This window comes from Taeniopygia guttata, chromosome 35 (genome assembly GCF_048771995.1).
Source record: "Taeniopygia guttata chromosome 35, bTaeGut7.mat, whole genome shotgun sequence".
In the NCBI taxonomy this organism is placed as follows: domain Eukaryota; kingdom Metazoa; phylum Chordata; class Aves; order Passeriformes; family Estrildidae; genus Taeniopygia; species Taeniopygia guttata.
Genome location: NC_133060.1, coordinates 1,886,023 through 1,907,239, shown reverse-complemented (window position 1 = coordinate 1,907,239; position 21,217 = coordinate 1,886,023). Strand labels below are relative to the sequence as shown.

General features: G+C 44.9%; 1 protein-coding gene across 1 annotated transcript; it reads right to left on the bottom strand.

Annotated features, from left to right (window-relative positions):
• LOC121468750 (HLA class II histocompatibility antigen, DR alpha chain) lies at positions 1–21,113 on the bottom strand. The gene is made up of 4 exons (XM_072921223.1): positions 20,944–21,113; positions 14,987–15,238; positions 5,913–6,194; positions 1–186 (listed from the first exon to the last, which is right to left on the bottom strand). The coding sequence occupies exons 1-4, from the start codon at positions 21,017–21,019 to the stop codon at positions 32–34; spliced, it is 765 nt and encodes a 254-aa protein (XP_072777324.1). The 5' UTR covers positions 21,020–21,113; the 3' UTR covers positions 1–31.
• Positions 21,114–21,217: the final 104 nt, after the last annotated feature.

Sequence of the window (21,217 nt, the reverse complement as noted above, 5' to 3'; positions counted from 1 at the left end):
TTTGGGGCCGTTTTTTGGGAATTTGGGGCGCTCAGAGCACGCCGCGCTCGGGGCGGGCGCGGCCGAGCTTCATCCCGCGGATGATGAGGATGGTGCCCGCGGTGATGCCCACGATGCCCACGGCCAGGCCCAGGGCACAAATCGCCGTCTCCGTGGCCTCCGACGCCGGCGCCAGGATTTGGGGTTCTGAAGGAAAAAAAATCCCAAATTCCCAAAATTTTGGGGCGATCCCAAATCTCTTCCTCGTCCCAAATCCTTCCTCGGCTTCGTCCCGTTCGCTGCTCATCGTAAAATTCCCGAATTTTGACTCTTCCCAAATTGTTTCTCCTCCCAAATTCCCATTTTCCCAAATCCCAAATCCCAATTTTCCCATATCCTGCAATTTCCACCCCAAATCCCAAAAATACCCAAAGTTTTTTCCCTAAAAACCCCAAATTTTTTCCCATTTTTTTCCCCAAAACCCCAAATCTCACCCCAATGCCTCTTGGCCATCCCTTCCTGCTCCACCTTGCAAATCCCAAATCCCACTTTTCCCAAACCCCAAAAATCAAATTTTTTTTCCGCGAAAAATCCAATTTTTCCCCCAAAACCTCCATTTTTCCCCAAAAACACAATAATTTTTTCCCAAAAAATCCCAAAAACTCTAGATCCCCTCATGGCCCACCTGACAACCCCAAATCCACATTTTCCCAAACCCCAAAAAACCAATTTTTTCTCAAAAAACCCTTATTTTTTCCCAAAACCCCCCATATTTTTCCCCCAAAACCCCATATTTTTTCCCCCAAAATTTGGATTTTTTTTCCCCAAAACCCCCAAATCTCACCCCAATGCATCTTTCTATGCTTGGCCATCTCGTCATGCTCCACCTTTCAAATCCCAAATCCCACTTTTCCAAAACCCCAAAAATCCAATTTTTTCCCCAAAACCCCATTATTTTTTCCCAAAAATCCCATTTTTTTTCCTAAAAACCCCATTTTTCCCTATTTTTTTTCCCCAAAAACCCCAAATCTCATCTCTCCAGGCTTGGCCATCCCTTGCAAATCCCAAATCCCAATTTTCCCAAACCAAAAACCCCAAAAATCCCATTTTTTTCTCCAAAACCCCCATTTTTCCCCAAACCCCATATTTTTTTCCCCAAAAATCCCATTTTTCCCCAAAAACACCATAATTTTTTTTCCCAAAACCCCCAAATCTCACCCCAATGCCTCTTTGCCATCTCTTCCTGCTCCACCTTTCAAATCCCAAATCCCCATTTTCCCAAACCCCAAAAATCCAAATTTTTTCTCCCCAAAATCCCCTTTCTCCCCCAAAACCTCCATTTTTCCCCCAAAAACACCATTTTTTTTTTTCCCAAAAATCCCAAAAATGCCAAAAACCCCAAATTCCCTCATGCTCCACCTGGCAGTCCTGATAACCCCAAATCCCAATTTCCCCAAAACCTCAAAAATCCAATTTTTTCCCCCAAAACTCCATATTTTTTTCCTCAATAAATCTCATTTTACTCCGAAAACCCCATAATTTTTTCCCAAAAATCCCAAAATCTCCAAATCCCCTCATGGCCCACCTGACAACCCCAAATCCGCATTTTCCTAAACCCCCAAAAATCCTATTTTTCCTGCAAAACCCCCATAATTTTTCCCCAAAAATCCCATTTTTCCACCCAAAACCCCATATTTTTTCCCTCAAAAATTCGGATTTTTTTCCCAAAACCCCCAAATCTCACCCCAATGCATCTTGGTGGGCTTGGCCAACCCCTTGTGCTCCACCTTGCCATCCTAATAACCCAAATCCCAATTGTCCCAAACCCCAAAAATCCAATTTTTTTCCCCAAAACCCCATTATTTTTTCCCAAAACCCCCATTTTTTCCTCAAAAATCCCATAATTTTTCCCCAAAAATCCCAAGAACTCCAAATCCCCTCATGCCCCACCTGATAACCCCAAATCCACATTTTCCCAAACCTCAAAAATCCAATTTTTTCTCAAAAAAACCCTTATTTTTTCCCAAAAGCCCCCCATTTCCCCCCAAAAAATCCCATTTTCCCCCCAAAAAAACCCATATTTTTCCCTCAAAAATTTAAATTTTTTTCCCAAAACCCCCAAATCTCACCCCAATCCATCTTGGTGGGCTTGGCCATCCCTTCCTGCTCCACCTTGCAAATCCCAAATCCCACTTTTCCCAAACCCCAAAAATCCACTTTTTTTCCCCATAAACCCCATTTTTTTTCTCAAAAATCCCATTTTTTTCCTAAAACCCCATTTTTTTCCCCAAAAACCCCAAATCTCATCTTTCCAGGCTTGGCCATCCCTTGCAAATTCCAAATCCCAATTTTCCCAAACCAAAAACCTCAAAAATCCCATTTTTTTCCCAAAACCCCCATTTTTCCCCTGAAACCACATATTTTTTCCCCAAAATCCCATTTTTTCCTAAAAACCCCAAATTTTGTCCCATTTTTTTCCCAAAACCCCCAAATCTCACCCCAATGCATCTTTCCATGCTCGGCCATCCCCTCATGCTCCACCTTTCAAATCCCAAATCTGACTTTTCCCAAACCCCAAAAATCCAATTTTTTCCCCAAAACCCCATTTTTTTCCCCAAAAACCTCCATTTTTCCCCAAAAACACCAATAATTTTTTTCCCAAAAATCCCAAAAATGCCAAAAACCCCAAATTCCCTCATGCTCCACCTGGCAGTCCTGATAACCCCAAATCCCAATTTTCCCAAAACCCCAAAAATCCTATTTTTTCCCCCAAAACCCCATATTTTTTTCCCCAAAAATCCCATTTTCCCCCAAAACCCCATATTTTTTCCCCAAAAATCCCAAAAACTCCAAATCCCCTCATGCCCCACCTGATAACCCCAAATCCCCATTTTCCCAAACCCCAAAAATCCTGTTTTTCCTGCAAAACCCCCATAATTTTTTCCCCAAAAATCCAATTTTTTCCCCAAAAATCCCATATTTTTCCCCAAAAACACCATAATTTTTTTCCCAAAACCCCCAAATCTCACCCCAATGCATCTTGGTGGGCTTGGCCACCCCTTCCTGCTCCACCTTGCCATCCTAATAACCCAAATCCCAATTGTCCCAAACCCCAAAAATCCCATTTTTTTCCCAAAAAAATCCCATTTTTTCCCAAAAAAATCCCATATTTCCCCCCAAAAACCCCATAATTTTTTTTCCCAAAATCCCCAAATCTCACCCCAATCCATCTTTCCATGCTTGGCCGTCCCTTCCTGCTCCACCTTGCAAATCCCAAATCCCACTTTTCCCAAACCCCAAAAATCCCATTTTTTCTCCAAAAAAAACCTTATTTTTTCCCAAAAATCCCTTTTTTTCCCCCAAAAACCCCATAGTTTTGTCCCATTTTTTTCCCAAAACCCCCAAATCTCACCCCAATGCATCTTGGTGGACTTGCCCATCCCTTCCTGCTCCACCTTGCAAACCCCAAATCCCACTTTTCCCAAACCCCAAAAACCCATTTTTTTCCCCCCAAAACCCCATATTTTTTCCCCCAAAATTTAAATTTTTTTCCCAAAACCCCCAAATCTCACCCCAATCCATCTTGGTGGGCTTGGCCAACCCCTCGTGCTCCACCTTGCAAATCCCAAATCCCAATTGTCCCAAACCCCAAAAATCCAATTTTTTCCCCAAAACCCCATATTTTTTTCCCCAAAATCCCATTTTTTCCTAAAAACCCCAAATTTTGTCCCATTTTTTTCCCAAAAATCCCAAATCTCACCCCAATGCATCTTGGTGGGCTTGGCCATCCCTTCCTGCTCCACCTTGCCATCCTAATAACCCCAAATCCCAATTTTCCCAAACCCCAAAAATCCAATTTTTTCCCCCAAAATCTTGGGGTTTTTTCCCCAAAAATCCCATTTTTTCCACAAAACCCCATAATTTTTTTTCCCAAAATCCCCAAATCTCACCCCAATGCATCTAGGTGGGCTTGGCCATCCCTTCCTGCTCCACCTTGCAAATCCCAAATCCCACTTTTCCCAAACCCCAAAAATCAATTTTTTTCCACCAAAACCCCATTTTTTTCCCAAAAACCTCCATTTTTCCCAAAAAACACCATGATTTTTTTTCCCAAAAATCAAAAAAATCCCAAAAATGCCAAAACCCCCAAATCCCCTCGTGCTCCACCTGGCAGTCGTGATAACCCCAAATCCCCATTTTCCCAAACCCCAAAAATCCAATTTTTTTTCCACCAAAATCCCATTTTTTCCCAAAACCCCCCATTTTTCCCCCAAAAACCCCATATTTTCCCCCCAATATTTAGATTTTTTTTCCCAAAACCCCCAAATCTCACCCCAAAGCATCTTTCCAGGCTTGGCCATCCCTTCCTGCTCCACCTTGCAAACCCCAAATCCCACTTTTCCCAAACCCCAAAAATCCCATTTTTTCTCCAAAAAACCCTTATTTTTTTCCCAAAAATCCCATTTTACCCTAAAAACACCATAATTTTTTTCCCAAAAGCCCCAAATCTCATATTTCCAAGTTTGGCCATCCCTTACAAATTCCAAATCCCAATTTTCCCAAACCAAAAACCTCAAAAATCCAATTTTTTTCCCCAAAACCCCATTATTTTTCCCCAAAAATCCCATTTTTCCCCAAAAACCCCATAATTTTTTTTCCCAGAACCCCCAAATCTCACCCCAATGCATCTTGGTGGGCTTGGCCATCCCTTCCTACTCCACCTTGCCATCCTAATAACCCAAATCCCAATTGTCCCAAACCCCAAAAATCCCATTTTTTCCCCAAAACCCCATTATTTTTTCCCAAAAATCCCGTTTTTTCCCTAAAAACCCCAAATTTTGTCCCATTTTTTCCCAAAAACACCAAATCTCACCCCAATGCATCCTGGCCATCCCTTCCTGCTCCACCTTGCAAATCCCAAATCCCAATTTTCCCAAACCCTAAAAATCAATTTTTTTTTCCGCGAAAAATCCCATTTTTCCTCCAAAACCTCCATTTTTCCCCCAAAAATCCCATTTTTTTCCTAAAAACCCCATTTTTTTCCCCAAAAACCCCAAATCTCATCTTTCCAGGCTTGGCCATCCCTTACAAATTCCAAATCCCAATCCCTCAAAAATCCCATTTTTTTCCCCCAAAACCCCCATTTCCCCCCAAACCCCATATTTTTCCCCAAACACACCATAATTTTTTTCCCAAAAATGCCAAAAACCCCAAATCCCCTCATGGCCCACCTGACAACCCCAAATCCCCATTTTCCCAAACCCCAAAAATCCTATTTTTTTCTCAAAAAACCCTTATTTTTAACCCAAAAATCCAATTTTTTCCCAAAAAATCCCATATTTCTCCCCAAAATTCAGATTTTTTTTCCCAAAACCCCCAAATCTCACCCCAATGCATCTTGGTGGGCTTGGCCAACCCTTACAAATTCCAAATCCCAATTTTCCCAAACCAAAAACCCAAAAAATCCCATTTTTTTTCCCAAAAAAACCCCATTTTCCACCCAAAACCCCATATTTTTTCCCCCAAAATTCAGATTTTTTTTCCCAAAACCCCCAAATCTCACCCCAATGCATCTTGGTGGGCTTGGCCAAGCCCTCATGGTCCACCTTGCAGACCCCAAATCCCACTTTTCCAAACCCCAAAAATCCAATTTTTTTTCCGCGAAAAATCCAATTTTTCCCCCAAAACCTCCATTTTTTCCCAAAAAACACCAATAATTTTTTTCCAAAAATCCCAAAAACCCCAAATCCCGTTGTGCTCCACCTGGCAGTCCTGATAACCCCAAATCCCAATTTCTCCAAAACCCCAAAAATCCAATTTTTTCCACCAAAACCCCACATTTTTTCCCCAAAAACCCCCATTTTCCCCCAAAAAAACCATAATTTTTTCCCCCAAAATTTGGATTTTTTTTTCCCAAAACCCCCAAATCTCACCCCAATGCATCTTGGCGGGCTTGGCCAACCCCTCGTGCTCCACCTGGCAGTCGTAGTAGTCGCCGGGCGCGGGCACGAAGGGCAGGTAGGAGAACTTGCGGAAGGTGAAGTCGCGGTCGGGGTAGAACGGCGTCTCCAGGACGCCGCGCGTCACCGGCGCCCCGTTGCGCAGCCACGTCACCCCCAGCGCCGCCGGCCAGAACTTGGTGACGGAGCAGATCAGGATGTTGGGCTCCTCGTCCTCCACCGGGTGCTTGGGGAACACGGCCACTTCCGGGGGCTCTGGGGGCCGGGAATCGGGAAAAGTTGGGATTTGGGGTGGGGTGGTCGGGAATTGGGTTGGATCCAACTGGGATTGGGTTTGAGGGACACCAAAGTTTGGGATTCCACCAGGAACCTTCTGGAATTGGGGTTGGATTCTTGGGTTGAAATCCCCTGAAATTGGGTCGGATCCAACTGGGATTGGGTTTGAGGGACACCAAAGTTTGGGATTCCACCAGGAACCTTCTGGAATTTGGCTTAAATTCCATGGAATTGGGGTTGGATCCAAGTGGGATTGGCTTTGAGGGACACCAAAGTTTGGAATTCCACCAGGAACCTTCTGCAATTGCCGTTGGATGTTTGGGTTGAAATCCCTTGGAATTGGGTTGGAACCAACTGGGGTTGAGTTGGATCCAACTGGGATTGGGTTGGAACCAGTTGGATTAAGTTAGATGCAATTGGGTTTGAGGGACACCAAAGTTTGGAATTCCACCAGAAACCTTCTGGAATTGGGGTTGGATGTTTGGGTTGAAATCCCCTGGAAATGGGTCGGATCCATCTAGGATTGGGTTGGATCCAACTGGGATTGGGTTTGAGGGACACCAAAGTTTGGAATTCCACCAGGAACCTTCTGGAATTTGGCTTGGATGTTTGGGTTGAAATCTGCCAAAATTGGGTCAGACCCATCTAGGATTGGGTTGGAACCATCTTTCATTGAGTTGGATCAAGTTTGGATTGGGTTTGAGGAACACCAAAGTTTGGGATTCCACCAGGAACCTTCTGGAATTGGGGTCAGATTTTTGGGTTTGAATCCCCTGAAAATGGGTTGGAACCAACTGGGATTGGGTTGGATCCAACTGGGATTGGGTTTGAGGGACACCAAAGTTTGGGATCCCACCAGGAACCTTCTGGAATTGGGGTCAGATTTTTGGGTTGAAATCCCCTGGAATTGGGTCGGATCCAACTGGGATTGGGTTGGAACCAACTGGGCTTTGGTTTGAGGGACACCAAACTTTGGAATTCCACCACGAACCTTCTGGAATTGGGCTTGGATGTTTGGGTTGAAATCCCCTGGAATTGGGTCGGATCCATCTAGGATTGGGTCGGATCCAACTGGGATTGGGTTGGATCCAACTGGGGTTGGGTTTGAGGAACACCAAAGTTTGGGATTCCACCTGGAACCTTCTGGAATTGGGGTCGGATTTTTGGGTTTGAATCCCCTGAAATTGGGTCGGATCCAACTGGGATTGGGCTGAGGAACCCCCGAGGCCGGAACTGGGTTGGAATCCCCCGGGATCGGGCGGGGCCCGGCCGGGATTGGCGTCTCCAGGACGCCGCGCGTCACCGGCGCCCCGTTGCGCAGCCACGTCACCCCCAGCGCCGCCGGCCAGAACTTGGTGACGGAGCAGATCAGGATGTTGGGCTCCTCGTCCTCCACCGGGTGCTTGGGGAACACGGCCACTTCCGGGGGCTCTGGGGGCCGGGAATCGGGAAAAGGTGGGATTTGGGGTGGGGTGGTCGGGAATGGGGTTGGATCCAACTGGGGTTGGGTTGGAACCAACTGGGGATGGGTTTGAGGGACACCAAATTTTGGGATTCCACCAGGATCCTTCTGAAATTGGGGCTGGATTCTTGGGTTGAAATCTCCTGAAATTGGGTTGGATCCAACTGGGGTTGGGTTTGAGGGACACCAAAGTTTGGAATTCCACCAGGAACCTTCTGGAATTGCCGTTGGATGTTTGGGTTGAAATCCCTTGGAAATGGTTCGGATCCATCTAGGATTGGGTTGGATCCAACTGGGATTGGGTTTGAGGGACACCAAAGTTTGGGATTCCACCAGGAACCTTCTGGAATTTGGCATGGATGTTTGGGTTGAAATCCCCTGAAATTGGGTCGGATCCATCTAGGATTGGGTTGGATCCAACTGGGATTGGGTTTGAGGGACACCAAAGTTTGGGATTCCACCAGGAACCTTCTGGAATTGGGGTCGGATGTTTGGGTTGAAATCCCCTGGAATTGGGTTGGATCCAACTGGGGTTGGGTTTGAGGGACACCAAATTTTGGGATTCCACCAGGAACCTTCTGGAATTGGGGTTGGATTTTTGGGTTGAAATCCCCTGAAATTGGGTCGGATCCAACTGGGATTGGGTTGGAACCAGTTGGGTTGGGTTGGAACCAACTGGGATTGGGTTTGAGGGACACCAAAGTTTGGGATTCCACCAGGAAGCTTCTGGAATTTGGCTTGGATGTTTGGGTTGAAATCTGCCGAAATTGGGTCGGATCCAACTGGGGTTGGGTTGGATCCATCTTTCATTGGGTTGGATCCAACTGGGTTTGGGTTTGAGGGACACCAAACTTTGGGATTCCACCAGGAACCTTCTGGAATTGGGGTCGGATTTTTGGGTTCAAATCCCCTGAAATTGGGTCGGATCCATCTAGGATTGGGTTGGATCCAACTGGGATTGGGTTGGAACCAACAGGGGTTAAATTGGATCCAATTGGGATTAAGTTGGATCCAACTGGGATTGGGTCGGAGGAACACCAAAGTTTGGGATTCCACCAGGAACCTTCTGGAATTGGGGTTGGATTTTTGGGTTGGAATCCCCTGAAATTGGGTCGGATCCAACTGGGATTGGGTTGGATCCATCTTTCATTGAGTTGGATCCAACTGGGATTGGGTTTGAGGGACACCAAATTTTGGGATTCCACCAGGAACCTTCTGGAATTACCGTTGGATGTTTAGGTTGAAATCTCCTGGAATTGGGTTGGAACCAAATGGGGTTGGGTTTGAGGGACACCAAACTTTGGAATTCCACCAGGAACCTTCTGGAATTGGGGTTGGATTTTTGGGTTGAAATCTCCTAGAATTGGGTTGGATCCATCTAGGATTGGGTTGGATCTAACTGGGATTGAGTTCGATTGAACTGGGATTGGGTTGGATCCATCTTTCATTGAGTTGGATCCAAGTGGGGTTGTGTTTGAGGGAAACCAAATTTTGGAATTCCACCAGAAACCTTCTGGAATTGGGGTCGGATTTTTGGGTTGAAATCCCCTGGAATTGGGTCGGATCCAACTGGAATTGAGTTGGAACCAACTGGGGTTGGGTTGGATCAAGTTTGGATTGGGTTTGAGGGACACCAAATTTTGGAATTCCACCAGGAACCTTCTGGAATTGATGTTGGATTTTTGGGTTTGAATCCCCTGGAATTGGGTGAGATCCAACTGGGATTGGGTTGGATCCAACTGGGATTGGGTTGGATCCATCTTTCATTGGGTTGGATCAAGTTTGGATTGGGTTTGAGGGACACCAAAGTTTGGAATTCCACCAGGATCCTTCTGGAATTGGGGTTGGATTTTTGGGTTGAAATCCTCTGAAATTGGGTTGGGTCCAACTGGGATTGAGTTGGAACCAGTTGGGGTTGAGGTCGATCCAACTGGGGTTGGGTTGGAACCAACTGGGGTTGGGTCGGAGGAACACCAAAGTTTGGGATTCCACCAAGAACCTTCTGGAATTGGGGTTGGATGTTTGGGTTGAAATCCCCTGGAATTGGGTTGGATCCAACTGGGATTGTGTTTGAGGAACACCAAATTTTGGGATTCCACCAGGAACCTTCTGGAATTGGGGTCGGATTTCCCTAAAATTGGGTTGAAACCCACTAAAATTGGGTCGGATCCAACTGGGATTGGGTTTGAGGAACACCAATTTTTGGGATTCCACCAGGAACCTTCTGGAATTGGGGTTGGATTTTTGGGTTGAAATCCCCTGGAATTGGGGTCGGATCCAACTGGGATTGGGTTGGATCCAACTGGGATTGGGTTTGAGGGACACCAAATTTTGGAATTCCACCAGGAACCTTCTGGAATTGGGTTTAAATTCCATGGAATTGGGATCGGATCCAACTGGGATTGGGTCGGATCCAACTGGGGTTGGGTTGGATCAAGTTTGGATTGGGTTTGAGGAACACCAAAATTTGGGATTCCACCAGGAACCTTCTGGAATTGGGGTCGGATTTCCCTAAAATTGGGTCGAAATCCCCTAAAATTTGGTTGGATTCAACTGGGATTGGGTTTGAGGGACACCAAATTTTGGAATTCCACCAGGAACCTTCTGGAATTGGGGTTGGATCCAACTGGGATTGGGTCGGATCCAACTGGGACTGGGGTTGGATCCATCTTTCATTGGGTTGGATCAAGTTTGGATTGGGTTTGAGGAACACCAAAATTTGGAATTCCACCAGGAAGAACCTTCTGGAATCAGGGTCGAAACCCCCCGAAATCGCTTCAAACCCCTCCAACCTCATCCCAAACCCCCCAAATTTTTTGGGAATTGCGTCCGGGATGGGGTTACTGCTGGGAATGCGGGATCGGTTGTAGGCGGCCATGGAGCTCTGGTTGGATGTTTGGGTTGAAATTCCTGGAATTGGGTCTATCCAATTGGGATTGGGTTTGAGGGACACCAAATTTTGGAATTCCACCAGGAACCTTCTGGAATTGGGTTTAAATTCCATGGAATTGGGTCGGATCCAACTGGGATTGGGTCAGATCCAACTGGGGTTGGGTTTGAGGAACACCAAACTTTGGAATTCCACCAGGAACCTTCTGGAATTGGGGTCGGATTTTTGGGTTGAAATCCCCTGGGATTGGGTTGGATCCATCTTTCATTGGGTTGGATCAAGTTTGGATTGGGTTTGAGGGACACCAAATTTTGGAATTCCACCAGGAAGAACCTTCTGGAATTGGGGTCGAAACCCCCTGAAATCGCTTCTAAGCCCTCCAACCTCATCCCAAACCCCCAAAATTCCCCAAAACCCCCCAAATTTTTTGGGAATTCCGTCCGGGCTGGGGTTACCACTGGGAATGCGGGATCGGTTGTAGGCGGCCATGGAGCTCTGGTTGGATGTTTGGGTTGAAATTCTATGGAATTGGGGTCGGATCCAACTGGGATTGGGTTTGAGGAACACCAAAATTTGGGATTCTACCAGGAACCTTCTGGAATTGGGGTCGGATTTCCCCAAAATTGGGTTGAAATGCCCTGAAATTGGGTCGGATCCAACTGGGATTGGGTTTGAGGGACACCAAATTTTGGGATTCTACCAGGAACCTTCTGGAATTTGGTTTAAATTCCATGGAATTGGGGTCGGATCGGACTGGGATTAGGTTTGAGGGACACCAAATTTTGGAATTCCACCAGGAACCTTCTGGAATGGGGTTGAAATCCTCTGGATTTGGGGTCGGATCCGACTGGGATTGGGTTTGAGGGACACCAAAGTTTGGAATTCCACCAGGAACCTTCTGGAATTGGGGTCGGATTTCCCTAAAATTGGGTCGAAATCCCCTAAAATTCGGTCAGATCCAACTGGGATTGGGTTTGAGGGACACCAAATTTTGGGAATTCCACCAGGAACCTTCTGGAATTGGGTTTAAATTCCATGGAATTGGGGTTGGATCCAACTGGGATTGGGTTTGAGGAACACCAAATTTTGGGATTCCACCAGGAACCTTCTGAAATCGGGGTCAAAACCCCCCGAAATCGCTTCAAACCCCTCCAACCTCATCCCAAATCCCCGAAATTTTCCCAAATTCCCCCAAAAATTTTTGGGAATTCCACCCGGGCTGGGGTTACCGCTGGGAATGCGGGATCTGTTGTAGGCGGCCATGGAGCTCTGGTTGGATGTTTGGGTTGAAATTCCTGGAATTGGGGTCGGATCCAACTGGGATTGGGTTTGAGGGACACCAAAGTTTGGGATTCCACCAGGAACCTTCTGGAATTGGGTTGAAATCCTCTGGATTTGGGGTCGGATCCAACTGGGATGGGGTTGGATCCAACTGGGATTGGGTTTGAGGAACACCAAATTTTGGAATTCCACCAGGAACCTTCTGGAATTGGGTTAAAATTCCATGGAATTGGATTTGGATCCAATGAGGATTGGGTTTAATCCAGTTGGGTTGAGTTAGATCCAACTGGGATTGGGTTTGAGGAACACCAAAATTTGGGATTCCACCTGGAACCTTCTGGAATTGGGTTGAAATCCTCTGGATTTGGGGTCGGATCCAACTGGGATTGGGTTTGAGGAACACCAAATTTTGGAATTCCTCCAGGAACCTTCTGGAATTGGGGTTGGATTTCCCTAAAATTGGGTTTAAATGCCCCAAAATTGGGTCGGATCCAACTGGGATTGGGTTGGATCCAACCGGGATTGGGTTGGATCCAGTTGGGTTGAGTTGGATCCAACTGGGATTGGGTTTGAGGAACACCAAATTTTGGGATTCCACCAAGAACCTTCTGGAATTGGGGTCAGATTTTTGGGTTCAAATCCCCTGAAATTGGGTCGGATCCAACTGGGGTTGGGTTGGATCCAGTTGGGTTGAGTTGGAACCAACTGGGGTTGGGTTTGAGGGACACCAAAGTTTGGAATTCCACCAGGAACCTTCTGGAATTGCCGTTGGATGTTTGGGTTGAAATCTCCTGGAACTGGGTCGGATCCATCTAGGATTGGGTTGGAACCAACTGGGTTGAGTTGGATCCAACTGGGGTTGGGTTTGAGGAACACCAAAGTTTGGGATTCCACCAGGAACCTTCTGGAATTGGGGTTGGATTTTTGGGTTGAAATCCCTTGGAATTGGGTCGGATCCAACTGGGATTGGGCTGGATCCAACTGGGGTTGGGTTGGATCAAGTTTGGATTGGGTTTGAGGGACACCAAATTTTGGGATTCCACCAGGAACCTTCTGGAATTGGAGTTGGATTTTTGGGTTGAAATACCCTGAAATTGGGTTGGATCCAACTGGGATGGGGTTGGAAACAGTTGGATTAACTTGGATCCAACTGGGATTAGGTTTGAGGAACACCAAATTTTGGAATTCCACCAGGATCCTTCTGGAATTGGGGTTGGATTTTTGGGTTTGAATCCCTTGAAACTGGGTCGGTCGCCTCAAACCCCTCCAACCTCATCCCAAACCCCCCAAATTTTCGGGAATTCTGTGTGGGATCGGGTTACCGCTGGGGATCCGGGATCGGTTGTAGGCGGCCATGGAGCTCTGGTTGGATGTTTGGGTTGAAATCCCCTGGAATTGGGTTGGATTCAACTGGGATTGGGTCGGATCCAACTGGGATTGGGTCGGATCCAACTGGGATTGGGTTTGAGGAACACCAAATTTTGGGATTCCACCAGGAACCTTCTGGAATTGGGTTTAAATTCCATGGAATTGGGGTTGGATCCAACGAGGATTGGGTTGGATCTAGTTGGGTTGAGTTGGATCCAACTGGGATTGGGTTTGAGGAACACCAAATTATGGAATTCCACCAGGAAGAACCTTCTGAAATCAGGGTCGAAACCCCCCGAAATCGCTTCAAACCCCTCCAACCTCATCCCAAACCCCCAAAATTCTCCAAAACCCTCCCAAATTTTTCGGGAATTCCGTGTGGGATCCGGTTACCGCTGGGGATCCGGGATCGGTTGTAGGCGGCCATGGAGCTCTGGTTGGATGTTTGGGTTGAAATCCCCTGGAATTGGGTTGGATTCAACTGGGGTTGGGTTTGAGGAACACCAAAGTTTGGGATTCCACCAGGAACCTTCTGGAATTGGGTTTGGATGTTTGGGTTGAAATCTCCTGGAATTGGGTTGGATCCAACTGGGATTGGGTTAGATCCATCTTTCATTGGGTTGGATCCAACTGGGATTGGGTTTGAGGGACACCAAATTTTGGAATTCCACCTGGAACCTTCTGGAATTGAGGTTGGATATTTGGGTTGAAATCCCCTGGAATTGGGTCGGATCCAATGGGGATTGGGTTGGAACCAACTGGGGTTGAGTTGGATCCAACTGGGATTGGGTTTGAGGGACACCAAATTTTGGAATTCCACCAGGAACCTTCTGGAATTGGGTTGAAATCCTCTGGATTTGGGGTTGGATCCAACTGGGATTGGGTTTGAGGGACACCAAAATTTGGGATTCCACCAGGAACCTTCTGGAATTGGGTTTAAATTCCATGGAATTGGGGTCGGATCCAAGTGGGATTGGGTTTGAAGAACACCAAATTTTGGGATTCCACCAGGAACCTTCTGGAATTGGGGTCGGATTTCCCTAAAATTGGGTCAAAATCCCCTAAAATTTGGTTGGATCCAACTGGGATTGGGTTGGATCCAGTTGGGTTGAGTTGGATCCAACTGGGATTGGGTTTGAGGAACACCAAATTTTGGAATTCCACCAGGAAGAACCTTCTGAAATCGGGGTCGAAACCCCCCAAAATCACTTCAAACCCCTCCAACCTCATCCCAAACCGCCCAAATTTTTGGGAATTCCATCCGGGCTGGGGTTACCGCTGGGGATGCGGGATCGGTTGTAGGCGGCCATGGAGCTCTGGTTGGATGTTTGGGTTGAAATTCCTGGAATTGTGGTCGGATCCAACTGGGATTGGGTTTGAGGAACACCAAATTTTGGGATTCCACCAGGAACCTTCTGGAATTGGGGTCGGATTTCCCTAAAATTGGGTTGAAATCCCCTGAAATTTGGATCAGATCCAACTGGGATTGGGTTTGAGGAACACCAAACTTTGGAATTCCACCAGGAACCTTCTGGAATTTGGTTTAAATTCCATGGAATTGGGGTCAGATCCAACTGGGATTGGGTCAGATCCAACTGGGATTGGGTTTGAGGAACACCAAATTTTGGGATTCCACCAGGAAGAACCTTCTGAAATCGGGGTCGAAACCCCCCGAAATCGCTTCAAACCCCTCCAACCTCATCCCAAACCACCAAAATTCCCCAAAACTCCCCCAAAAATTTTTGGGAATTCCGTGTGGGATCGGGTTACCGCTGGGGATGCGGGATCGGTTGTAGGCGGCCATGGAGCTCTCCAGGTTCTGCTTGTCGATGGCGAGGTTCTGCAGCGCTCCCTGCGCCTCGAAACTGGCGAATTCCTGGAATTCCGGCAGCCTCCAAACCGTCTCCTCCTTCTCCACGTGGAAAATCTCGTCGCCGTCGAAGTCGAACATGAACTCCTCGCTGTCCGGAGCCGAATCCAGGGATTTCTGGTAGAATTCCGTCTGGATGATGCTGTGCTCCACTGGGGGGGAGAGGGATTTTGGGTTAAAATCGTGGGAAATTGGGGTTTGGAATTAAAAAATAAAAATAATTTTGGAAAAAATTGGAGATTTCTGTTGAAAATTCCAAGAAAATCGGAGATTTCTGCTCGAAATTCCAGGAAAATTGGGGATTTCTGCTCGAAATTCCAAGAAAATCTGAGATTTCTACTCAAAATTCCAGGAAAATTTGGGATATGAAAAAAAATCAGGATTTCCACTCAAAATCCCAGGAAAATTTGAGATTTCTACTCAAAATCCCAGGAAAATTGGGGAATTTTAATGAAAATTCCAGGAAAATTGGGAATTTTTAATGAAAATTCCAGGAAAATTGGGAATTTCTATCAAAATCATGGGAAATTGGGGATTTGTATGTAAATTCCAGGAAAATTTGGGATTTCTACTCCAAATCCCAGGAAAAATGGGGATTTGTACTTAAAATCCAAGAAAATTTGAGATTTCTACTCAAAATCCCAGGAAAATCGGGAATTTTTGATCAAAATCACCGGAAATTGGGGATTTGTAATTAAAATCCAAGAAAATTTGGGATTTCTACTCAAAATCTCAGGAAAATCAGGAATTTTTGATCAAAATCATGGGAAATTGGGGATTTGTACCTAAAATCCAAGAAAATTTGGGATTTCTACTCAAAATTCCAGGAAAATTGGGGATTTTTCATCAAAATCATGGGAAAATTGGGGAATTGTAATTAATATTCAAAATAAATCAGGATTTCCACTCAAAATCCCTGGAAAATTGAGGATTTGTAATTTAAATTTGAATCCAGGGATTTCTGGTAGAATTCCGTCTGGATGATGCTGTGCTCCACTGGGGGGGAGAGGGATTTTGGGTTAAAATCCTGGGAAATTGGGGGTTTGGAATTAAAATATAAAAATTAATTAGGATTTTGGCTCGAAATCACGGAGAAATTGGAGATTTCTGTTGGAAATTCCAAGAAAATTGGAGATTTCTACTCAAAATCCCAGGAAAATTGGGGATTTTTAATGAAAGTTCCAGGAAATTTGGGGATTTTGAATAAAATCATGGGAAATTGGGGATTTCTACTTAAAATCCAAGAAAATTTGGGATTTCTTCTCAAAATTCCAGAAAAATTGGGGATTCCTACTCAAAATCCAAGAAAATTTGGCATTTGTACTCAAAATCCCAGGAAAAATTGGAGATTTCTACTCAAAATCCCAGGAAAATCGGAAATTTTTGATCAAAATCACAGGAAAATTTGGGATCTGAAAAAAAAATCAGGATTTCCACTCAAAATCCTAGGAAAATTTGATATTTCTACTCAAAATCCCAGGAAAATTAGGGATTTTTGGTCAAAATCATGGGAAATTGGGGATTTGTACCTAAAATCCAAGAAAATTTGAGATTTCTACTCAAAATCCCAGGAAAATTGGGGATTTTTAATGAAAATTCCAAGAAAATTGGAGATTTCTGTTGAAAATTCCAAGAAAATTGGAGATTTCTGCTCGAAATTCCAGGAAAATTTTGGATCTGAAAAAAAATTCAGGATTTCCACTCAAAATCACAGGAAAATTGGAGATTTCTACTCAAAATCCCAGGAAAATTGGGATTTTTGGTCAAAATTCCAGGAAAATGGGGGATTTTTGATCAAAATCATGGGAAGTTGGGGATTTCTACTTAAAATCCAAGAAAATTTGGGATTTCTACTCAAAATCTCAGGAAAATTGGGGATTTGTACTTAAAATCCAAGAAAATTTGGCATTTGTACTCAAAATCCCAGGAAAAATTGGAGATTTCTACTCAAAATCCCAGGAAAATCGAGAATTTTTGATCAAAATCATGGGAAATTGGAGATTTCTGTTGAAAATTCCAAGAAAATCGGAGATTTCTACTCAAAATTCCAGGAAAATTGGGGATTTAAAATTAAAATTCCAGGAAAATTGGGAATTTTTATCAAAATCATGGGAAATTGGGGATTTGTATGTAAATTCCAGGAAAATTTGGGATTTCTACTCCAAATCCCAGGAAAATTGGAGATTTCTACTCAAAGTCCCAGGAAAATCGGGAATTTTTGATCAAAATCCCAGGAAAATTTGGGATCTGAAAAAAAATCAGGATTTCCACCCAAATTCCCGGGAAAATTGAAGATTTCTACTCAAAATCCCAAGAAAATTGGAGATTTCTACTCAAAATCCCACGAAAATTGGGGATTTTTGATCAAAATCCCAGGAAATTGGGAATTTGAACTTAAAATCCATGAAAATTTGAGATTTCTATTCAAAATTCCAGGAAAATTGGGGATTTTTTATCAAAATCATGGGAAATTGGAGATTTCTGTTGAAAATTCCAAGAAAATCGGAGATTTCTACTCAAAATTCCAGGAAAATTGGAGATTTCTACTCAAAATCCCAGGAAAATTGGAGATTTCTACTCAAAATCCCAGAAAAATTGGGGATTTTTGATCAAAATCCCAGGAAAATTTGGGATCTGAAAAAAAGATCAGGATTTCCACTCAAAATCCTGGGAAAATTGAGGATTTTTACTCAAAATCCCAAGAAAATTGGAGATTTCTACTCAAAATCCCAGGAAAATTGGGATTTTAGATTAAAATCATGGGAAAATTGGGGATTTGTAATTAATATTCAAAATAAATCAGGATTTCCGCTCAAAATCCCTGGAAAATTGAGGATTTGTAATTGAAATTTGAATCCAGGGATTTCTGGTAGAATTCCGTCTGGATGATGCTGTGCTCCACTGGGGGGGAGAGTTTTGGGTTAAAATCCTGGGAAATTGGGGTTCGGAATTAAAAATTAAAAATAAATTAGGATTTCTGGTCGAAATCCTGGAGAAATTGGAGATTTCTGTTGAAAATTCCAAGAAAATTGGAGATTTCTACTCAAAATTCCAGGAAATTTGGGGATTTTTGATCAAAATTCCAGGAAAATTGGGGACTTTTCATCAAAATCACAGGAAAATTTGGGATCTGAAAAAAAAATCAGGATTTCCACTCAAAATCACAGGAAAATTTGAGATTTCTACTCAAAATCCCAGGAAAATTGGGGAATTTTTTTCAAAACTCCTGGAAAATTTGGGATTTCTGCTGAAAATCCAAGAAAAATCGGGATTTTTTTCTCAAAATCCCAGGAAAAATATAGATTTTTACTCAAAATCCCAGGAAAATTGGGATTTTTTTATTCAAATCTCCAGGAAAATCTGTGATTTCTGCTGAAAATCCCAGAAAATTGGGAATTTCTACTCCAAATCCCTGGAAAATTCAAGATTCTTTCTCAAAATTCCCAGAAAAATCAGTATTTTTACACAAAATCCCAGGAAAATTGGGGATTTCGGCTCAAAATCCTGGGAATTTTTGGAATTTCTTCTCAAAATCCCAGAAAATTGAGGATTTCTACTCAAAATCCAGGGAAAATTCAGAATTTTTTTCTCAAAATCACAGGAAATTCAAGATTTTTACTAAAAATCCCAGGAAAAATAAGGATTTATACTCAAAATCCCAGGAAAAATCAGGATTTTTTACTCAAAATCCCAGAAAAATCAGGATTTTTACTCCAAATCCCAGGAAAATTGAGGTTGAGGACACCGAGAACCCCAAAATTCCGGAAAATCGGAATTTAGGCCCTCCCAGACCCCCAAAATTTTGGGATCAGGAGAATTTGGGAGGCCCCAGACCCCAAAAATTTGGAAAAAAAAAGGAAATTTGGGCTCGCCCAGCCCCGAAATTCCGGGAAAAGAGGATGTGAGAAAAACCAGTTCCCCAAATTTTGGGAACGGGGGGGTTGGGAACACCCAGACCCCAAAAATCCACAAAAAATCGGATTTTTGGGAACCCCAGACTCCAAAAATCCTGGAAAATTGGGATTTAGGCACTTCCAGAGCCCAAAATTGTGGAAAAATTGGAATTTGGGCACTCCTAGATCCCCAAAAATTCTGGAAAATTGGGATTTGGGAATTCCCAGTTCCCCAAATTTCGTGTACAGGGGGGTCCGGGCACTCCCAGATCCCAAAAATCCTAAAAAATTGGGATTTAGGCACTCCCAGATGCCCAAAATTCCGGGAAAAGAGAATTTGGGAATTCTCAGATACCAAAATTTTGGGTACAGGGGGGTTTGGGCACTCCCAGATCCCCAAAATGGTGGAAAAAGAGGAATTTGGGCATTTTCAGAACCCCAAAATTCCGGAAAAAGAGAATTTGGGAAGGTTTGAGTTCCCCAAATTTCGGGTACAGGGGGGTTTGGGAACACCCAGACTCCAAAAATCCTAAAAAATTGGGATTTAGGCACTTCCAGAGCCCCAAAATTGTGGGAAAATTGGGATTTGGGAATTCTCAGTTCCCCAAATTTTGGGTACAGGGTTGTTTGTGCACTCCCTGATCCCCAAAATCATGGAAAAAGAGGAATTTGGGCACTTTCAGAACCCCAAAATTCCGGAAAAAGAGAATTTGGGAATTTTGAGTTCCCCAAATTTTGGGTACAGGGGGGTTTGGGCACTCCCAGACTCCAAAAATCCTAAAAAATTGGGATTTGGGCACTCCCAGAGCCCAAAAATCAGGGAAAAATTGGATTTGGGCACTCCTAGATCCCAAAAATTCTGGAAAAAGAGAATTTCAGAATTCTCAGTTCCCCAAATTTTGGGTCCAGGGGGGTCTGGGCACTCCCAGATCCCCAAAATTGCGGAAAAAGAGGAATTTGGGCACTTTCAGAACCCCAAAATTCCGGAAAAAGAGGATTTGGGAATTAACAGTTCCCCAAATTTCATGTACAGGGGGGTTTGGGCACTCCCAGAGCCCAAAATTCCACAAAAAATCGGATTTTTGGGAGCACCAAACTCTGAAAATCCTGGAAAATTGGGATTTAGGCACTTCCAGAACAACAAAATTGTGGGAAAATTGGGATTTGGGAATTCTCAGTTCCCCAAATTTCGTGTCCAGGGGGGTTTGGGCACTCCCAGATCCCCAAAATCGTGGAAAAAGAGGAATTTGGGCACTTTCAGATCCCCAAAATTCCGGAAAAAGAGAATTTGGGAATTTTGAGTTCCCCAAATTTTGGGTACAGGGGGGTCTGGGCACTCCCAGACCCCAAAAATCCTAAAAAAAAGGGATTTAGGCACTCCCAGATCCCAAAAATCGTGGAAAATTGGGATTTAGGCACTCCCAGATCCCCAAAATTCTGGAAAAATTGGGATTTGGGAATTCTCAGTTCCCCAAATTTTGGGTACAGGGGGGTCTGGGCACACCCAGGTCCCAAAAAATCGTGGAAAAAGAGGAATTTGGGCACTTTCAGAACCCCAAAAATCTCGAGAGAAGATGATTTTGGAAGGTTTGAGTTCCCAAAATTTCGGGTCCAGGGGGGTTTGGGCACTCACAGCCCCCCCCAATAATTGGAACAGGGGGGTCCGGGCACGCCCAGCCCCCCAAAATCCCGGGGACAGGGGGGGTTGGGAAATCCGAGAGCCCCAAAATCCTGGAAAAAAGCGGAATTCGGCCACACCCAACCCCCAAAATGGCGAAAAAGGGGCGAAACCCCCCCCCAAAAAAACATCTCGGGACCACGCCCTTCCCCAAACCCCCCCAAAAATCCCCCAAAAACCGCGAAAAACGGGGTTGGATCCCTTTAACCCCTTCACTGCCGACCTGCCCCAAATACAGCGAACCCCAAATCCCAACCCCGCGGCTCCGGGACCCCCCAAACCCCACCTTGGACCCCCCAACCCGCGGGCAGGGTCAGGGCCAGCAGCGGCAGCAGCCGCGGGAGGCTCCGCGCTCCGTCCATGGCGCCTCGGGCTCCCGGGACACGGGGAAGGGCCGGTGCTGCTCCCGGGAAAGCGGCGCCCAACTGGGGGGACCGGGAGTGGGGGAGCAGCACCCCAAAAAGCGCGCAGCCAATGGGAGCGCGGCGTGGGTGTGTCGTCATCGGTTGCCGGGTAGAGGCTTGAAAAAGTGAGCTCCCTAGAAAATTGCAGCCAATCAG

Excerpts from the sequence above, each read along its gene's own strand:
- LOC121468750 (XM_072921223.1), bottom strand. The coding sequence starts at position 21,019 with ATGGACGGAGCGCGGAGCCTCCCGCGGCTGCTGCCGCTGCTGGCCCTG. Across the intron at positions 6,195-14,986 it reads CCGATCCCGCATCCCCAGCG|AGCCCCCGGAAGTGGCCGTG; the intron begins GTAACCCGATCC and ends CCCGGCCCCCAG. Across the intron at positions 187-5,912 it reads GCCCGCCAAGATGCATTGGG|AACCCCAAATCCTGGCGCCG; the intron begins GTGAGATTTGGG and ends TTTTTCCTTCAG.